This window comes from Humulus lupulus, chromosome 4, assembly GCF_963169125.1.
Source record: "Humulus lupulus chromosome 4, drHumLupu1.1, whole genome shotgun sequence".
Lineage (NCBI taxonomy): Eukaryota > Viridiplantae > Streptophyta > Magnoliopsida > Rosales > Cannabaceae > Humulus > Humulus lupulus.
This window is the reverse complement of record NC_084796.1, coordinates 17,669,201-17,688,795: the sequence shown is the minus strand read 5'-3', so window position 1 is coordinate 17,688,795 and position 19,595 is coordinate 17,669,201. Positions and strand designations below refer to the sequence as shown.

The window sequence follows — 19,595 nt, the reverse complement described above, 5'->3', positions numbered from 1 at the left end:
TTTATGGTTAAAAAAGGAATTGTTTTAGGTCATGTAATCTCATCTGATGGAATAGAAGTTGATAAAGCTAAAGTTGACCTTATTTCAAAACTTCCCCCACCTAAAACTGTGAAAGAAATTAGATCATTCTTAGGCCATGCCGGTTTTTATAGAAGATTTATAAAAGACTTTAGCAAAATTTCTCGGCCTTTATGCCATTTACTTGGAAAAGAAAATGCTTTTGTCTTTGATAGTAATTGCCATGTTGCCTTTGAAAAATTAAAAAATTTGTTGACTACTGCACCCATTATTCGACCTCCTGATTGGAAAATACCTTTTGAAATAATGTGTGATGCTTCTGATTATGCTATAGGTGCTGTCTTAGGACAAAGACTTGAAAAAATACCTCATGTAATTTACTATGCTAGCAAAACTTTAAATGATGCTCAATTAAATTACTCCACAACCGAAAAAGAATTGCTTGCTGTTGTTTTTGCATTGGAGAAATTTAGATCTTATTTGTTAGGATCTAAAATTATTGTCTATTCTGATCATGCTGCATTAAAATATCTCTTATCGAAAAAAGATGCTAAGTCTCGTTTGATCCGTTGGATCCTGCTTTTACAAGAATTCGACTTAGAAATACGTAATAAAAAAGGATCTGAAAATGTTGTTGCTGATCATTTATCTAGACTAGTTGTTGAAACTATACATGATTCCACTCCTATCACTGAAACTTTTCCTGATGAACAATTAATGCATATTTCTTCATTACCTTGGTATGCTGATATTGTTAATTATTTGGTCACTAAAGAAATACCATCTCATTGGTCTAAGCATGATAAATCTAAATTTTATTCTGAGGTGAAAAACTTTATTTGGGATGATCCTTACTTGTTTAAATACTGCCCTGATCAAATAATTAGAAGATGCATTCCAAACTGTGATCAGTCTAAAATCATATCTTTTTGTCATGATCATGCATGTGGAGGACATTTTAGTGGTAAGAAAACAGCTGCTAAAGTTTTACAATGTGGTTTTTATTGGCCTACTATCTTTCATGATACATATGTTTATTGTAAAGCTTGTGAACGTTGCCAAAAGTTAGGAAGTTTAACTAAAAGAAACATGATGCCTTTAAATCCTATTCTTATTATTGACATATTTGATGTTTGGGGCATTGATTTTATGGGACCATTTCCTAACTCTTTTGGTAATCTTTATATTCTTGTTGGAGTCAATTATGTATCTAAATGGGTTGAAGCTATTGCATGCCACACTAATGACCACAAAGTTGTGCTTCGTTTTTTGAAAGAAAATATATTTTCCCGTTTTGGTTCACCACGTGCTATAATTAGTGATAACGGTACTCACTTTTGTAATAAGCCATTTGAACATTTGATGAAACAATATGGCATTACACATAAAGTCTCAACACCATATCACCCACAAACTAGTGGTCAAGTTGAAGTGTCTAATAGGGAAGTTAAGCACATTTTAGAAAAAACTGTGAATCCAACTAGGAAAGATTGGTCCTTAAGACTCATTGATGCATTATGGGCGTATCGTACCGCGTACAAAACGCCCATTGGCATGTCACCCTACAGACTTGTGTATGGGAAGGCGTGCCATTTACCTGTTGAGTTAGAACATAGAGCCTTCTAGGCAATTAAGCAGTTAAATTTTTCTTTAGACAAAGCAGGTGAGAAACGAAAGCTTCAACTCAATGAACTAGACGAAATTAGGAATGATGCATATGACTATTCAAAAAAGTATAAGGATCGCATGAAATTTTACCATGATAAAAATATTTTGAGAAAAGATTTTTATCCAGGTCAGAAAGTCCTTTTATACAACTCTCGTTTGCATTTATTCTCGGGAAAGTTACGCTCTAGGTGGTCTGGTCCTTACATTGTTCGTATTGTTTTTTCACATGGAGCTATTGAAATTGAAAATCCTAAAAATGGTGATATATTTAAAGTTAATGGACAAAAATTAAAACTATTTTTGGAATTAAAAACTGATGAAGTGGATGAGATACTCATTGAGGACCCTGTTTACCATGCTCTTTGATTCCTGTGTGATCTTGATAACTTGTGTTTTATTTGTATTGTTGTTTTATGTGCGATTTAATTTTTGTTAGTTGTATCCTGTTCTATCTTGTTCTATCTTCGCAATGCACAATATCGAGGTACGACCATTCTAAACTTTACACTCTTGTCAATTTTAATTTATATTTATATTTTGACACATTGAGGACAATGCTTAAATTAAGTTTGGGGGTATCGAGTTTTATTGTGTTTGTTTTGTGTTTTATTTATGTTTGCTTTGCATTGTTTTTAATGTTTTGTGTTTTATTTTATGTATGCTTGTTTGAAAAGAAAAAAAATGTTTGTTTGAATTTTTTTTTTATTTATTTATATGTTGTGGTTTTGTTAATATTTTTTTTATTTGTTCATTTTCATAAAAATTCAAAAAAAATCAAAAAAAAATCAAAAAATTATTTACAAAAAAAAAAAAAAAATTTGGTGATATTTTTCATTTTCAATGATAAAAATTCTGATTGAGTTTGAAATTAATTCTCTTAAAAATATGAATAATTTTTAAGCTTTGTTTTTAATTATAGGGTCAATTTTGCTTGTAACAAAAATTACATTTTTCATAAAAACTCTTATTTCCTATAAGTTTAAGTGAAAAATAATTTTAATAAAAACATATTTTCTAAAAGCAAAATTGACAATTTAATTAATTATATAAGCTTAACTTTTATTCATAATAATTTCTGAGAGTTATTTTCATTGTGCAATTTTTGAGAAAATCATTTTTATATCACCAATAAAAAAAAAAATATGTGTATTTTAATTTTTCTTTTGCTTGAGGACTAGCAAAACTTTAAGTTTGGGGGTGTGATAACTCTACAAAATAGAGTTATTTTACCATGTTTTACATGCTAATTGTTGCTTAGTTCATGAGTTTTTAATTAACTTATTAAGTTTTTATGTAATTTTTAATTTATTAGTCTTATTGTAGTTTTCTAGATTTTTATATGTTTTTATAGATATGTTATTATAATATGTTGTAGTTTAATTATTTAAAATTAGTATTGTTAGTTTGAATGCTAAAAATATGATTTTATTGAAATTAAATGTTATGTAAATTAAATTTTAATTAATGTTTTCATGGGAGTTATATGATATATTTTATTAATGAAAATATTTAATTTTAATTTAGTTTATAATTTATTGTGTAGGAAAATTATTGCCCTTGAAAAGCAAGAAAATCAAAGGAAAGATGGTAATTTTGAAAGAAAGTAACAAGAAAAATGGTGTTTCTCCAAAAGCCCAACCACGTGAGGCCCACTCTAGGCCCAACCCGTGGCCCCCCCTCCAACACCCAACCACCACATTGCTGCCATTTCCCTTATTGAGCCCAACAAAAATGCATTTTGTCCATTTGTCCCCTATGACAAAAATGCCAACTTTTTACCCTTTTTCCTACACATTTTCACCACAACATCATCATTACACCCTATAATTTACCTCTACATACCATATTTATTTTATTTAATTAATCTAATCAATTTAATTAATTTAAATTGATTATTTTAATAAACTCACTTTGGCTATAAATATGGACTTTCAAGACCATTTTTGGGGTGCTTAATTTTTTGGTTACCATCTTTTTCTCTCATTTTCTCTCTACCATTCTCTCTTCCATTTGGGTTTTTCAAGAGCATTTTGCAAGTATGTATGTCATTTATTTTGTAATTCCTATTCTAGTTATGTGCTTGTAATCTTTTTCATAAGATTATTAAGATCATGATGAAGCAACTTGTAACTAGGTAATATTTATGTTGTATGTTGATTTCCCTTGTAATGCAACAAAGTCTATGGATTTTTCTTCTACATATATTTCTTTCATCTTAAATATCTTGTATTTTAGATTGTTAGAACATATTTACACTTTGTTCTTCATTAGTGCATAAACATAATATTCTTTGTGTAAGATGTGTCATTAAATTGTACACATCCATGCTTAGAACAAAAATATTATGTTTTGCCTTATAAATAATGTTCATTGATTTATTTGTTATTTCATTAGATTGATTTACACTAAATGCTTTGAAATTATAATTTTGAAAAGTGAAGAAAAATCCTATCTTTTTATAAGAAATTTGTGCTTAAAATTATAAATCTTTTTGGAAAATGATAGTTTAAAATATTTTAACTATCACTAAAACTTGGGAATCAATATACTAATAAATATTATTAAACTTACATTTTGTGGATTCTAGTATCTTAATAATCTTTTCTTTTAACACTTATTTTCTACTCATTATTGCTTTATTTTTATTCTCTTAAATAGCTTTATTTTTCAATCTTTTATTTTATGTTCATAATATTAAAACTCATCAATCTTTGGAGCTAGGTTAGAATTTATTATTTTTGATTTAAAATAGTTTCATTTTCGATTTTAGACAACTCCCTTGGGTTCAACATCCTTGCTTACACGATCACTATTCTTTATGGACGATTCGTGCGCTTGCGATATATAAATTTTTAAACATACCCGTTTTGGGTCCATCATCCGCCTGAACGAACGATGTCGAGACAGGGACAAACCGTCTGTCTAGAAAAAAGCCTTTTTGGAGTCAGGAGGGTGGTTTGGAAGATCTTCAAAAATCTTCGTCTCTTTGGGGTAGCTTGAAAGATAATAAAAACCATCTCCTCCCCGAGCTCGGGAGGGGTTACTTTTCAAACAAAAGAGATATAAGATCTCTTGAGGTGAAGGTCCTTCCCACCCCAGCTCGTGGAACAAGGACCTCAGGGCAGACAGCACCCTGTATGAATTGGTGTTGAGTTGGAATGGAGCCAACCCAACGAAATCAGTGAAGTCTCTGAAAAAGGACTTCAAGGGCAGCAGAGCTCCTGCCCTTATATGTTCCTGGCTCCAGGCCGAATATTTCATACTGACGTCGCGGCCCCCAGGGGCGAAACAGCTCCGTTCATGACTAGCCGGAGCTTGACACTTCAGGGTGTCCAACGAACTAAGGCCATGGAGGGCCAAAATGTCAGTTATTTGGTCGGTGGTGGTAACCAAGCTCTGGTAGAGCTCGGCTTCGAACATCTCTCTCCGAGGCTGCGAGGACGAAGGTTCCGCCATTAAAGAAAATTGGAGTTCCCCTGGATGATATGCAACCGTGACTTTTAACGCAGGGTCGAAGGGAATTGGCCTAGGTCCTAGGTTGGGCTCCGGATAGATGGCCTCCCGAAGAACTCTTCTCTTCTTTTCAATGACCTCGTCTATCTGACGGCGATAGTGGGCTCGAGTGTCCTCTTGCTCGCGCGCAAGCTCGTATTCTTGTATCCGACGCTGATTCCGGACGAACAGCGATTTTGGGCTCGGATATTTAGGCTCGTAAGGGATGGCTCGCAATGACCCCCACCGTCTTTCCAGATTTTGTGACATCTAACGAGAAAGAAAAAATGGTGAGGGCCATGCATGCAAGAATCACGAGCTCGATGGTATGAGCTCGGGGATTTAGGAACAAGAAATTAAATATTGAGACCCTTACTAAAGAGTCAGAGCGTGTGTTCCATGGGAGAGAAAAGGAGCGTGGAAGATTTTTTGAAAATCCCGAGATTCAAGGGAAAGAAAGGTGGCGGTTAACCAGAAAGGGTATTCTTGGTTTTCGTGCATTTGTCAAGGACAAGGGTTTTTACCCGAAAACTTATTAGACAAGAAACATAGCCTAAAATTTTCAAAACCCAGAAAATTGAAACTTTGCTCAAACGTTAAAACTGGATATAAACCAGTGATGCGAAATCCAGCAGGGGAAGTCTAAGAAACTTGAAAGCCTATCGAAATGAAACCCCCTATCTTATTATGCTAAGAACGTAAACTAGCATACACAATAAGAACAGTATGGATAAAAAACTGAAAACAAAAATGGCATACTTACACAGTGATGGTGATTGCAGAGAAATCGTCGACTGAAGAAGAGGTTGCAAGAAAGAACTCACTGACTCGAACAGACCAGGATTCCGGCGTTTCTTTGGCCGAGAGAACATGCACAGAGTAGAAACTGTGGCAAGGGGTTTCTGGGGATGTTTTTCTTCTTCTCTTGCAGACGAGGAACAAAAGTGAAGGAGAAGATGAAGCGGGGTCTTGTATATATAGGTGGGAGAATGGAATTAATCAGGAGCGTTGAATAAAATCCTCACTAGATCGAACGGATGGGGATCAATGACAAGAAGGCGCCGAAAAGTTGTCAGACGGACGATCGTGGGCGTGTTTCCAAGGTACTCAAGTACCTAAAATGAGCAATACCCAGCTGACGCGTGTCCATTTTCAAAGGTGTGACGGTACAGTTCTCAGAGAAAGTAGTTCAAAAGTTTCCTTCTCTTAGGATTCGAACAAATACTTTTGAGGGGGCAAGATGTTATACCCAGATTTCGAGCCATGATAAATATGACCTCGAAAGATGGATTCGCAACAAATGGTCTCGTAAGGATTGAAGTATGCTCCAGGATTGTATATCGAGCCTGCAAAGTACGATATATGAGCTCGAATATATGAGCTCGAAACGATCTCGATCTCGAAAGGTAGTTCTGAGAACACACTCATCTTCGGGGACGACTTCGGATCGGGGGTCTCGAGCTAGATGTACGTACGATCTCGAAAGACACGTGATCTCGGGAGATGCCATTAGCTCGAACAATGACGTGAGACCTGAGATGCTAAAGCCTTAGAGATACGCGATAATCACCTTGAATATTTACCAGTGTTATAAATATGAGATGTAATCCTCATTTATTAATGTAAATCCCCAAGAATCGTGGGATATTATTTGGTCAGTTATGCGTTTCCTGGTCTTCAGGGACGTTTCCTTTTATATCTGATTATAGGCATTTAAAGCCATTTATTTTATTCACAAAAGAGTAACTACCCAAAAGATGTGGGATAGTATTCTGCATCCTTCTCTATAAATAGAGAAGCCATGCACCATTGTAAAGGACCGAAATTCTGATCCTTGAGAGAAAACTCTGGAGAATTCATGCTAAAGAATTTTTCAGAGATAATCTTGAGATTAATAACAAAGACTCGTGGACTAGGCAGATTTAACTGCTGAACCACGTAAAAAATCGTGTGTTTGATTTGTTTGTTCCGTTTGGCCATTGTCATTCATTGTTTTTGTGCTCTTCTTTTATCTGTTGACGAAAAACGGCGTCAACAGGGCCCAAAATGCTCGGCCCGAAAAAACTTGCCTCATTTATTAAATATTCAAAACGGAGCGTTTATACACAGGAATGATCCGAAGGCAGAAGCTGTAGGTCAGAGGCAATCCCCGCCTCTGACCTCTGAGCGAGACATTTTAAAAGTTGGTATTTTTGGATGGAAATTTAGTTGTTCTCCTTCCTCCTTTTCAGGGTCCACTTGAACCAACTAAGTATTTTGTATATTTCATCCTATAAATATGAGATTTCAAGGGGAAGAAGGGATCGAACTTTGAACTGACTTAAGCATCGGAGTGTCTTTCTTGCAGGAAATCCCGACGAGTCAAAGGCAGATTTCATCACCGGAGAAGAAGCAAGTCGCCAAACGTTGTCGGGTCTTTACCTCCATATATAGAAAGACAAATTGTTGCCCCAACAATTGGCGCCGTCTGTGGGAAACGATAAACGTATCGGCCTTAGCCACGTCGTCGAACCAAGAAATCAAGATCCATTGCAAACCTAGAAGTTATGCCACCCAAAGGCAACGGAGTTTCGGGCCCAGTTGCACAAAGCATCCCTCCGACGGACATGAGCGACCAGATCGAAAGGATGTGTCGTCTGTTGGAGGCAAGCCAGCAGCGATCCGACGAGGCAATCAAGACATTAACCGAAGCCCAAGCTAGGCTCGAAGCAGAGATTGTTGAGCTGCGCAGGTCCACTGACACAACTCGCAACACCCAAGCCCACGAGAATCTTGATTCTAACAGATCTGACGTTCTAGTCGACCGTGTTAATTCCCCACCTCACAACATGAACCCAGGTAACGTGCAATCACAAGCCATCCCCCCATCCGCTGGGACCAACGGGCGACAAGCCCTAACCTCTGGCACGCAAGGGCGGGCTGAAGCAGAACCCACTGGACCCGCTCAGCCAACAACCGACGTCCGGCCTCAACACACCGTACCTCAAGTCGCACACGATTCTCCCTCTGAAGGTCGCGTTCCCTCGATCTGTTTCTTGGACAGCTGGAAAGAAGACATGATGAAGGAAATGATGCAAAAGTTCTCAGATGGGTGATCTGCCTACGCCACCGACCATTTGGATCTTGTATCAAGAACCACTGAAAAATCTCCTTTCTCGGAATGGATTCTGAATGAGCCAAAGCCTCGGGACTTCATCATCCCTTCCCTGCCTGCATTCAATGGAAAGGGAGACCCTCAAAACCACCTATTTCAATTTCAACAAAAGATGGCGTTAGAAGCTAATAACGAAGCCATACAATGCAAAGTCTTTTCAACAACTTTCTTCGGGCCGGCTCTGTTATGGTTCCGACAATTAAAGGCCGGATCACTCAACAGTTTTAATGATCTCCGATGGTCCTTCTTACAGCAGTACAGCGCGAACCGAGAGGCTCCCAGAACAATGTTCGATCTCTATCGAATTGAACAAGGGGAGAATGAACATCCAAAGGCATACTTACAGCGTTTCATTGACCTCGTGCATCAAATACACGACGTCGACCCACTCACCGCAGCAAATCTCTTCGTCAAAAGCTTGCAGGTGGGGTCACTCTTGCATGAGAATCTCACTATGACACCACCATACGACATGGCAGACGTGCAGACCCGAGCCGAGGGCGTCTTCAGGGTATTAGAATTTTGAGAGCGCGCACAGAAGAAGACTGCACTCATTTCTGCTCCCCCAGCGAATAACCCTCCACCACCTGCCAGGGATGACAAGAGGAAGCGGAACCAAACAGATCATACGACGGAAGGAAAAAGGCCAAGACAGGATCGACAGCCATCGCGGTACCCATCCTTCGAATACACCGTCCCACAAGAAGTCATGTATGAAGAAAATAAAGATAGGCCTATCTGGCGAGAGCCCTACAAAATTAACACTCCATCTGACAGAAGGGATAAAAGCAGATACTGTCTCTTCCACAAAGATCACGGTCATACGATCGCTGAATGCCACAATCTGAACAATCAGATCCAAGCCCTCATGAGGAGTGGGCAGCTTACCCAATACATCAAGGAGACAGGCAGACCAGGCGCCTCGCGGCAGAACACAGCTTCTGCCCCCACTCCGCCAGCGTCAGACCCCGTACACACAGCCTCTGACAGCACCCCGGAGCCTCTTAAACAAGTCCCTATGATCCACGGGATCGTAGAACCAACCGATAATCAAGAGCACGCGACTAAAATCCATAAGAGGATGGAAGAACGAGTGAAGCGGTACAAATCATTAGGCCACGTAGTCAATCTCGTCACTTCAGAAGAAAGAAGCTACACAGCCTCTGCTATCACCTTCACTGACGAAGACCTGAAGGGCGTCCACCTGCCTCATGACGATCCACTCGTCATTTCCTTACAAGTTGACCACTGCCAGCTGGGCAGAATTCTGATTGATGGGGGCAGTGGGGTCGACATCCTCTTCTGGGAAGCCTTCCAGAAAATGGGACTAGGGGAGAATCAGATCCGACCCTCCACCATGCCCATTCTGGGATTCAATAGCCACAGAGTCTATCCGAAGGGCGTCGTTCGATTAACTGTGGTAGCTGCAGAACGCGCCCTTCCAGTAGACTTCCTCATTATAGACTCCACCACGAGCTACAACGCCATCATGGGGAGAGGTTGGATCCACCGGATGCAGGGGTAGTATCCACTCTACATCAGGTGATGCGGTGTCAATCACTCAACGGCCGATACACCGTCGACATCAAAGGCTGCCAGAAGCAGGCCAAAAAGTGCTTCCTTACCTTAAAAGAAATAAATAGCTCTGCCTCCCATGAAGACTCTCCTGACAAATAGCAATTACAGCAGTACCTACCAGCGTGCCTAAAAGGAATCAATCTAGAAGAAGACCAAGAAAAACCCCAATTTACACTAGATACCTTAGAACAAGTGGGTCTAGACGACGCTAACCCTACAAAAACGGTCCTGGTAAGTACCAAGCTCTCTGAAGATGAGAGGCAGACCCTCGTACGATTTCTCCAAACCAGAATGAGAACTTTTGCTTGGACACCACACGACATACCCGGAATAGACCCTTCTGTCATGAGCCACAGCTTGAATATCTCCAACTACTTCCCACCCGTCAAACAGAAGCAGAGGAGATTCGCTCTAGAGGTGAACCAAGTCATACAAGAGGAGGTCCAACGGCTCCTGAGCACGGGGGCAATCGAAGAATGTTTATACCCCAGTTGGCTTGCCAACCCCGTCGTGGTCCCAAAGAAGAATGGGAAAAAGAGAGTATGTGTAGACTACACAAATATAAACAAAGCCTGTCCCAAAGATAGCTACCCTCTACCAAAGATCGATCAGATGATAGACGCCACGGCAGGATATGAAAGGATGAGCTTCCTCAACGCCTACTCTGGATACAATCAGATCCCCATGAAATCAGAGGATAGGATTCATACAGCATTCATAACAGAAGATGGTTTATATTGCTACAAAGTTATGCCCTTCGGTCTAAAGAATGCAGGCGCGACATATCAGAGGTTGATGCACAAGCTGTTTTCCTCATTACTCGGGAGAAATATGGAGATTTATATTGACGATATGGTCATCAAGTCCAAACAAAGCTCTTCACATATAGACGACTTGATTGAATGTTTCGACATCCTTGATGCTTATAAAATGAAATTAAACCCCACAAAATGTGTCTTTGGGGTGTCCTCCGGACAGTTCTTGGGATACATCGTCAGTCAGAGGGGCATCGAGGCGAGCCCAACACAGATTGCGTCCCTCTCAGAAATTAAGGAACCTCGAACCATCCGAGACATACAGGCTCTGACCAGGAAAATAGTAGCATTAAGTCGATTCATATCACGAATGTCACACCGCTGCCAACCCTTCTTACAGTGCATAAAGAAGTCTACGAACACCACCTGGGGACCAGAACAGCAAAAAGCATTGGACGAGTTGAAGACTTATTTGAGCTCTCCTCCTATATTGAGCTCTCCTATTGCTAATGAAGATTTATTCTTATATTTGTCTGTCTCACGATTCGCTGTAAGTTCCGTTCTTTTTCGAGAAGAAGCCAATCGTCAGAGGCCAGTGTTCTATTGCAGCAAGATGTTGTTAGATGTTGAAACCCGATACAGTATGATGGAAAAATTGGCACTCGCACTCCTCACGGCCAAAAAGAAGTTACGACAATACTTCGAAAGCCACACGATCATCGTATATACGGACTATCCATTAAAGCAGGTACTGAGTAAGCCCGACCTTTCTGGAAGATTATCTAAATGGGCCATTGAGCTTGGGACATACGATATTCAGTTTTTGCCACGAAAAGCTAAAAAGGGGCAGGTAATCGTTGACTTCCTGGTTGAAATTCAGTCATTCACTCCTGACGCCCTGCCAGAATTATTAGAATCAGAAGATCAATGGCTGTGGACAATGTACACTGACGGAGCATCCAATTCCCAAGGGGCTGGTATTGGCGTCGTATTAGAAGCTCCCTCAGGACTCAAAATCGAAGAAGCTATCCGTTTAGAGCAATCCGCAACGAATAATGAAGCAGAATATGAGGCACTAATCTATGGTTTGGAACTCACACGAGAAATGGGAATCCAACGTCTGAACATCAGAGGCGATTCGCAGCTTATGATAGAACAAGTGGCTGGAAATTTCGACACCAAAGCACCCCATCTGGCTAGCCTTCTACAGAAGGTAACTGACTTACGATCGCATTTTCGCCAGTTTGAACTCATACTAGTACCCAGGGAGCAAAATCAGAAGGCCGACACTCTTGCCAAATTAGCTTCTGCAGGAGGATGCACACGCCAGTCCTCCATATCCATAAGCCGATCAAGCAAAGATATGGAAGTCTATTCCATCTCGTCAGAACCTGAATGCTGGATAGATCCGATCATCAAGTACTTGACCACCTCCGAGCTCCCACCTAATCCAAAAGATGCAAAACTTCTGCGCCTTCGGGCACAACGCTATTCCATGATCCATGGAACGTTGTACCGAAAATCCTTCAATGGCCCATACCTACGATGTTTGCGCCCATCAGAAGCTAAAAAATTGTTAAAAGAAATACATGAGGGGACATGTGGAAATCACACAGGGGGACGGAGCTTGGCACACAAGGCACTTACAGCAGGGTATTACTGGTCATACATGATGACAGAAGCGCAAGATTATGCCAAAAAATGCGACAAATGCCAACGATTTGCACCCACCATCCATCAACGTGCTCAAACCCTACACTCCATCGTTGCACCTTGGCCATTTGCAAAATGGGGTATGGATGTGGTAGGTGAACTACCTAAGGCTGCTGGAGGACGACGGTATGCTCTTGTAGCCAGTGACTACTTCACAAAATGGGTTGTGGCAGAGGCGTACGTCACGGTCAGCAAAACAGACACTATGTCCTTCATCTGGAAGCATATTATATGTCAATTTGGAATACCCTGGGAGATAGTCGTCGACAACGGCACTCCATTCCAAAATGCAAAGGTACAAGAGCTATGCGACACGTACAAGATCAAGCTAAGCTTCGCCTCTGTCACTTACCCACAGGGCAATGGTCAAGCAGAGGCTTCCAACAAAGTCATCTTTGCCAACATTAAGAAGAATTTGGAAGACAAAAAAGGAGCATGGGTAGAAGAATTATCGAAAGTGTTATGGGCTTACAAAACAACAAAAAGATCCTCCACGGGGGAATCTCCCTATGCCATGGTTTATGGAACAGAAGCTATCATCCCAACAGAAGTCGGTCTGCCTACACTTCGGACAGAGATCGCGTCTGACCCAACAACGAACACCATTCAATTACTGCACAACCTAGACCTTCTAGAAGAAACACGTATAATGGCACAATTGCGACTGGAAAATTATCAGAAGGTAGCAGAACGCTACTACAACAAAAGGGTCCACTTACGCACATTTCGAGAAGGAGATTGGGTTATGCGTAAGGTCACAGGCAATAAAAAGAAGCTAGAGCCTAACTAGGAAGGGCCTTTCCAAATCATTAAAGTATTAGGCAGAGGGTCTTACACTCTAAAGAATGTACGTAGTGGGAAAATTGTACCCCGTACTTGGAATTCAATGTCTTTAAAGCAATATTATTGCTAATAGTTGTACTGTGCAATTCAAAAGTAATACAACAACTTTCCATTTTTTCACATTCTTTTAAATTTTTCTTATGTACTCAATTCCTTGGCATTATTATCAACCATATTTCACCAAGTCAGACGCTTGACAATTAACTTTTTATTCGAAAGGGTTCCTCAATAATATCCTCACCTAACTTTGTAGCATTATTCACGTGTACTCAAACACCACCTACCACAATGACTATAAATAAACAATCATCTAATGTTTGAAGTTGCCAACACCCCCTGGCAATACACCGTATGTCTTTGATCTCAAAACATACACCTACAATTCAATAGACAAAGAGCAATGATGAAATATAGCGAGGATCACGCCCCACACGTTGGAACCAGGCTGAATCTCAACAGTTCGTGGCAACAAGGCCACTACACACAGTCTGCGTGCAAGATCCTATCGCTTCTGCATGCACGTTTCACTGGGTTTTATACCACATTCTAATCTGACTTGACTAAACTCACAGGAAACTACGGCCAACCATTTTGCAGTCTAATCTGCCCTGACTACACCGATCTGGCCGTCCAACGGAGGTGCACTGCAAACCCTACCCTCTTACCCGTATAAGAGGACCACCTCCTGCAGTCTAATCTGCCCTGACTATCACAGCAGAACCATCTGCTGTCATGCTTCGGATCCCCCACCGATGACACCAACTGGTTTGGCAATCCAAGGCTGGGAGGAACTTTTCCCGCAGTCGCACCCATATCCTGCACAATGGGTGCCTCTGAGAGGATGTGTGACAGCCCAAACGACCCCCACCACACTATACGGTATGGGTGCATTGGAAAGATACCTGCCTCACAACCCTCACCTCTTTGCATCTGCTTCGATGCCCTGCTCTACGCTTTGTCCTTCGCGTTCAGTCTGGATCACATCAATCCCTCTACCCTAATGGGAAAATTTCCATCCCCGGGGGTCGGACCAGTCCCGAACAAGACCACTACAACAACTCCACGTGCGTAAGAAGGTCCGCCACCCAGCAATAATGGCAACATCGCAGTAGTAAGACACACCTATCACAGCAACTTAAATTGACGGATGCTAAGTACGGGCACACATATTTACTCAATTCCTCTCTCAATATTTGTATAGTAACTTAAATTGACAGATGCTAAGCATGAATCAAAAGGCAATGTATACTCAAAAATAGCAATAAATCAGAAGTTGTTATTTATAAGTTATATTACATTGATTGATTTTCACTCCTGATTTTATAATTGATCTATTTTCTTGCCCATAATTAATCCCACTCAATACGACGCATGTACTCTGCCATCGCACTCTCTAGCTTCGGATAACCTAACCCATAGCGTTCACACGATATATAGTACGGGATGCCGCTTCTGATAAGCTCTTCCATCGCCCACGTTGAGTAAAGCCACTGTGGGTTGTCAAAGATTCTCCTCAAAAAGGGAACTTTCGTCCACTCACGGTGCTCACCTGCAACGACAATGTTGTCAGCCCCAACCCATCACCAAAACACAAAGATGGATCAATCATACAACACTTAACTGGGCATCCTCTCCCACCATCTTTATAATCTTTCGCTGTATTTCGCACGCAAAGGCCTAAAGGATCTATGAAGCTTCTGATCCAAGTACATCATACGACATACACCTGTCATCACGCGTTCAATTAAGCCCTAAACGACAACAAACCCATACAGTACACACACCAAGACAACTAACAGGAAACAAAGTTCTACTTGTATTAACAATGTGTTCTATTACAATCAATTACAAACTAACGGCCTGAAGAGCCCAAAGAATTTATATATAGAAGTTAATGACAAAAGTTAACAAAACAAAAGTGAGTCGTTCATTCTACGGCACCTCTTTCACCCTCTGACTTGCCCTCAGCTATAGAGGCAGAACCTGATGCTTTTTTATCAGAAGCCACGTTGGCAACAGTATCTTCAACGGCTTCCATGTTGGCATTATACATCGATCCCAGCGTATCGCCCCTCAGCTTCAACTTCTCCAGATGACACGGCGGATAAGAAATCTGCAAATCCCCAAGCTCGTTCAAATACTTGTCGACGTCATACTCTCCTATCTTTACATCAACGTTCTTACAATACATCTCCAGTTTTGCCCATTTCTCCTCTGGGGTTTGCTTCTTATTACGTAATGCCAAATCCAGATACTTGGCGGTATCTACCTCAGCCACTCTCGCAAGCTTGCGTTCGGTGATCTCTCGATCTCGAATACGCTGCCTAGTGGCTTCAACAGCTGCCTCTGCTGCCCTCTGCAAAAACAAAAACAAAAAAACCATCACGGAATCAACACACGTGTTTTATGGGCCCATTAACTTTCTAATGCATCAATAACAAAAGAAGAGTCACATACCTCTTCTGCTTCTTTCAACTTCTTCCCTAAGAGGAGATCAGCCTCCAACTTCTGCTTCTTGGCCTCCGCTGCGCTGGACTCAAGACTGTTCGCCCTTTGCTCCAGCTCTTTTTTCTCCTTCTCTAAGGTCTCCTTATCAGTCTGCAACGACACAATATCTTCTTCAAGGTCGCTCATCATACTGCTAAGCTTCTCCATGCGGGCTTCATGTTGAACGCAGAATTGGCTTTTCTCCATCCACTTATTGGTCATATCCACCAAGTCAGCTTTCAGTTTGTCTCGCTCTACTTCAAGCCCGACAGTGCTTACCAGCTTCTCCTCCGTGGCGGACACCCTCTTTTTCGCCTCTGCCAACTCTGTTTCTAACCTCTTGATGGCCTCCACCAGCACATCTCGATTCGCCTCAGCCATCTTTCTCCCTGACCGCTCCTCTTCTAATTTCGCCATCTGCTCTGCCAGTTTGGCTCCATTCTGCATAGCCGCCGCATACTCTCGCCTTGCAGCCGAAGCACATACATAGCTCTGTGACAAATCGATTATGCCCATTACAAATAACATTACACACATATAATGAAATGCAAAAAGAGCCTAATTTTTTAATTAACTTACCATCCAGATATGGTCTGATACTTGCTGCAACAAATCGCCTTGTCCACTTAAAGATCCGATTGCTCCGTAGGTAGATGGGGTCTGCTTATACGTAGCATTTCCTCCATAACTTCGTTAGACGCAGAAGGGCCATATTCCGACATTACTCCTGTTCTGTCACTTGCTTCTCCTCCTGCAGATGCAGCCGCAGAAGCAACAGGGGAAACTGGCTTCTCACCTTCTGCTAACGTCGATACCATAATGCTATCAGACGCCAACGCAACTGTCCCCGTGCCAGAAGAATATGTCTTCAAAGGGCGTACAAACAAGCTATCATCCTCACCCAAATCACTAGGGAGGTACACTGGCGTCTGCATGGCAGAAGACATGAGCAGCTCCAAGAAAGCGCTAGGAGATTCAAAAGAGTTAGTACCCTTCGGGGACACAGCAGTGACATCTCCTGGATGAAACTCAGAAGCGGTAGGTAGCAATGAAGAGACGTCAACACCAAGACTGTCAACACTTGTTACTTTGACAGCCCCTGATTCCTGGCCCCCAGGGATAGTTTCGGGCTCAACGACCTTACTTGCCTCAACTGGCAGAGGAATGATATCCGCAGATTCAAAACCCTCCCCGAAGGCATCCTCTAGAAGCTTGTTTTTACGAGAGGCAGAGGAAGGGCGTCTCCCCTCTGAGCCACGTTTATGGCCAACGGCAAACCCTTCAGCTAAATCAGAAGCAGAGGTCAATGCCTCTGACAGCTTCGCGCAGATAGCAGACGACTTCACCTCCATCGGTAAGCCATCCTGCACTCCATCTCCAGTCGCCTCTCCTGGTAATTTGGAAGGAGAAGAGGAAGCACCCTCTACATGAGCCACCCCTTCTGAGCCCGCTGCCAAGAAGGATCCAACTACAGGAGTAACAGAAGATGCCCCAGGTAAATGCCCAACAGGGGCAAATCCCCGTGGCTTTTTGCACAACGAGAGGGCCTGACCTGTTGGTAATTTACCGGGGGAAAGTTTGGGGATTGCTAGAGCAGATCCTTGAGGAGTGGGGGCAGAGCCTTTCGGGATCCGAAGCTTCGTCGAAATGCACTTCCCGTTGTCCAAATCTTCGGAAGAGGACTCCTCACGCTCCTTTCTTTTTCCCAAGGCGTCTGTAGGCAAAGGCACTTGCTGAAGAGGCTTAATTTGCAGAGCGTCAGAAGGCGTGGACGACCGCCCTTGGATGCGAGAAGACCTGCGCGATAAGCCGGATTTGTCAGGGGAAGACTCTGCAGCCAGGCCAGAACCCTCCTTCTTTTTACCCTCTGGGACCCCTTGACGCTTGGCACACGCAGCGAAGGTTTCGGTGCACGCCCTTTCGAACTCGGCTTTCGTCAGTGACAGAGTTGAAGGAGTATGAGGAGATTTCTTCAGGAAAGCTCCCAGCTGCTTCGCGCATGCTGCAGTAATCTTGCCTAGGGTCATATCACCCTTCTGCGATCTAACCCGCACAGCTCCAGGATCGACTCGATCCACGAAGCAAAGCCGAGTCATAATCTGCATACAGTAGGAGTTCAGTACACCCCTGATGCTAATGGCATTCTCCTTAGATTCATGAAGGAGCCATTTCTCTGTCAGCTTGCTATGTCGCTCAGAACTCATGCTGACCTGAGGCCAAGAAAAATCTGGTACGAAAAACCGAAGCAGCAGTTCAGAAAGTTAAACTACTCGACAATCATCCAGATATGATTAATTCACATTAAATTTACTGAAAAACATGACTCACCTTTTATAAACACCCTGGCCAGAGGAAAAATTTCCTGAGGCACGTACTCAGGGTACCATGCTCCTCCAACAGCAAAGAAGTATTTATCCCAATTTCGATGGGAGCTATCGAAATCGGTGAAGATTGTCCGATCCTTTTTGGGAGAGAGGTAGAAAGTTTTCCAAGGCTTTCCCTCTATCACCTTGTTCGTAGACTTGGTGAAGCATGCATAAATGTCGTCCGATTGGATATTGACATTCCTAAGGCTCCCTATCATTTGAGCCCCGACTATAGACTGAATGGCATTTGGGAGAAATTGCGAAATGTGAGCCCCGGAGTTTGAAATTATCTGAACAAGCAGAGCTGGGAGAGGGAAACGGAGCCATTCGATGTGTCTCAAGCTCATGACTATCTCAGTACGCTTCACTACGTCCTTAAATCGCCATTCTCGAAGTTCGGCCTCCGAGAGCATCCTCACCGTGACATTATCTGGAATGTCGAACGATTTACGCATGCGTTCGAACGCATTTTTGTATCCATCGCGATCCGTAGGATCAGGAGATGAACGAGAAGACATTATCAAAGGTTTGAGCTGAAGAAAATCTCTAGGGTTTCTTTGAAGCTTCTCTCTGGAAGATGGAACAAAGTTTGGGAATCTGAATGAGAATTATTTTGAAACAGAAACTACTTAAATGAGAGGTGAAATTTTGAGCCAAACATTTTACTCGATAATTGTGTACGCATTAAGTATAACTTGTCAGGTAATCAAGTAATCATGTACCTACGGATTGCCTCGGTTTACGGAGAATGACGGCTTTAGCCGAACCTTTTGGTATTGAAGAGTCGGCCCAAGATTCTAACAGATTAACATGCCACACTTGTCCGAAGCTTGGGCCAGGGGGCATCTGTTGGGCCCAAAATGCTCGGCCCGAAAACACTTGCCTCATTTATCAAATATTCAAAACGAAGCGTTTATACACAGGAATGATCCGAAGGCAGAAGCTGTAGGTCAGAGGCAATCCGCGCTTCTGACCTTTGAGCGAGACATTTTAAAAGTTGGTATTTTTGGAGGAAAATTTAGTTGTTCTCCTTCCTCCTTTTCAGGGTCCACTTGAACCAACTAACTGTTTTGTATATTTCATCCTATAAATATGAGATTTTAAGGGGAAGAAGGGATCGAACTTTGAACTGACTTAAGCATCGGAGTGTCTTTCTTGCAGGAAATCCCGACGAGTCAAAGGCAGATTTCATCACCGGAGAATAAGCAAGTCGCCAAACGTTGTCGGGTCTTTACCTCCATATATAGAAAGACAAATTGTTGCCCCAACACTAAGTTTCTCCTCTACATCATTTCAATAAGACATTAGAATTCATCAATCACATAGGCCTTGAAGTTGAACAACTCATTTTGATAGAATACAAAATAGTAGCTAACCCGGAGGAGTTTGCATCAAGAAGTTTTTTAGGCATATAGTAGCCAAACAAAGACTTGAATAAAAAGAATTCAAATTGCAGCCTATAACATTCTGGCCATATTTGATAATATAGTATGATTTATCATTCCCTTAAACATGATACAG

General features: G+C 41.8%; 3 protein-coding genes across 5 annotated transcripts; 2 read left to right on the top strand and 1 right to left on the bottom strand.

The window, feature by feature from the left end:
* Window positions 1–8,444: 8,444 nt before the first annotated feature.
* LOC133831949 (uncharacterized) lies at window positions 8,445–8,858 on the top strand. The gene has a single exon (XM_062262351.1). It carries the CDS (start codon window positions 8,445–8,447, stop codon window positions 8,856–8,858), a length of 414 nt encoding a protein of 137 aa, XP_062118335.1.
* Window positions 8,859–10,201: 1,343 nt separating this feature from the next.
* Window positions 10,202–13,168, top strand: LOC133831948 (uncharacterized). Its single transcript, XM_062262350.1, has one exon. It carries the CDS (start codon window positions 10,202–10,204, stop codon window positions 13,166–13,168), a length of 2,967 nt encoding a protein of 988 aa, XP_062118334.1.
* Window positions 13,169–15,019: 1,851 nt separating this feature from the next.
* Window positions 15,020–19,554, bottom strand: LOC133830080 (uncharacterized). Of its 3 annotated transcripts, none has more exons than XM_062259990.1 (3): window positions 16,288–16,454; window positions 15,679–16,200; window positions 15,020–15,577 (listed from the first exon to the last, which is right to left on the bottom strand). In XM_062259990.1, the coding sequence occupies exons 1-3, from the start codon at window positions 16,288–16,290 to the stop codon at window positions 15,149–15,151; spliced, it is 954 nt and encodes a 317-aa protein (XP_062115974.1). In that variant the 5' UTR covers window positions 16,291–16,454; the 3' UTR covers window positions 15,020–15,148. The 3 variants fall into 3 exon arrangements, with proteins under 3 accessions (XP_062115974.1, XP_062115973.1, XP_062115972.1); XM_062259988.1 differs by lacking the exon at window positions 15,020–15,577 and adding an exon at window positions 18,037–19,554 and having other exon boundaries at window positions 16,045–16,200; window positions 16,288–17,935; XM_062259989.1 differs by having other exon boundaries at window positions 15,679–16,297.
* Between the last annotated feature and the right edge of the window lie 41 nt (window positions 19,555–19,595).

Excerpts from the sequence above, each read along its gene's own strand:
- LOC133830080 (XM_062259988.1), bottom strand. The coding sequence starts at position 18,592 with ATGTCTTCTCGTTCATCTCCTGATCCTACGGATCGCGATGGATACAAA. Across the intron at positions 17,936-18,036 it reads GGCCAGGGTGTTTATAAAAG|ATTTTTCTTGGCCTCAGGTC; the intron begins GTGAGTCATGTT and ends TTTTCGTACCAG.
- LOC133831949 (XM_062262351.1), top strand. The coding sequence starts at position 8,445 with ATGGCGTTAGAAGCTAATAACGAAGCCATACAATGCAAAGTCTTTTCA.
- LOC133831948 (XM_062262350.1), top strand. The coding sequence starts at position 10,202 with ATGAGAACTTTTGCTTGGACACCACACGACATACCCGGAATAGACCCT.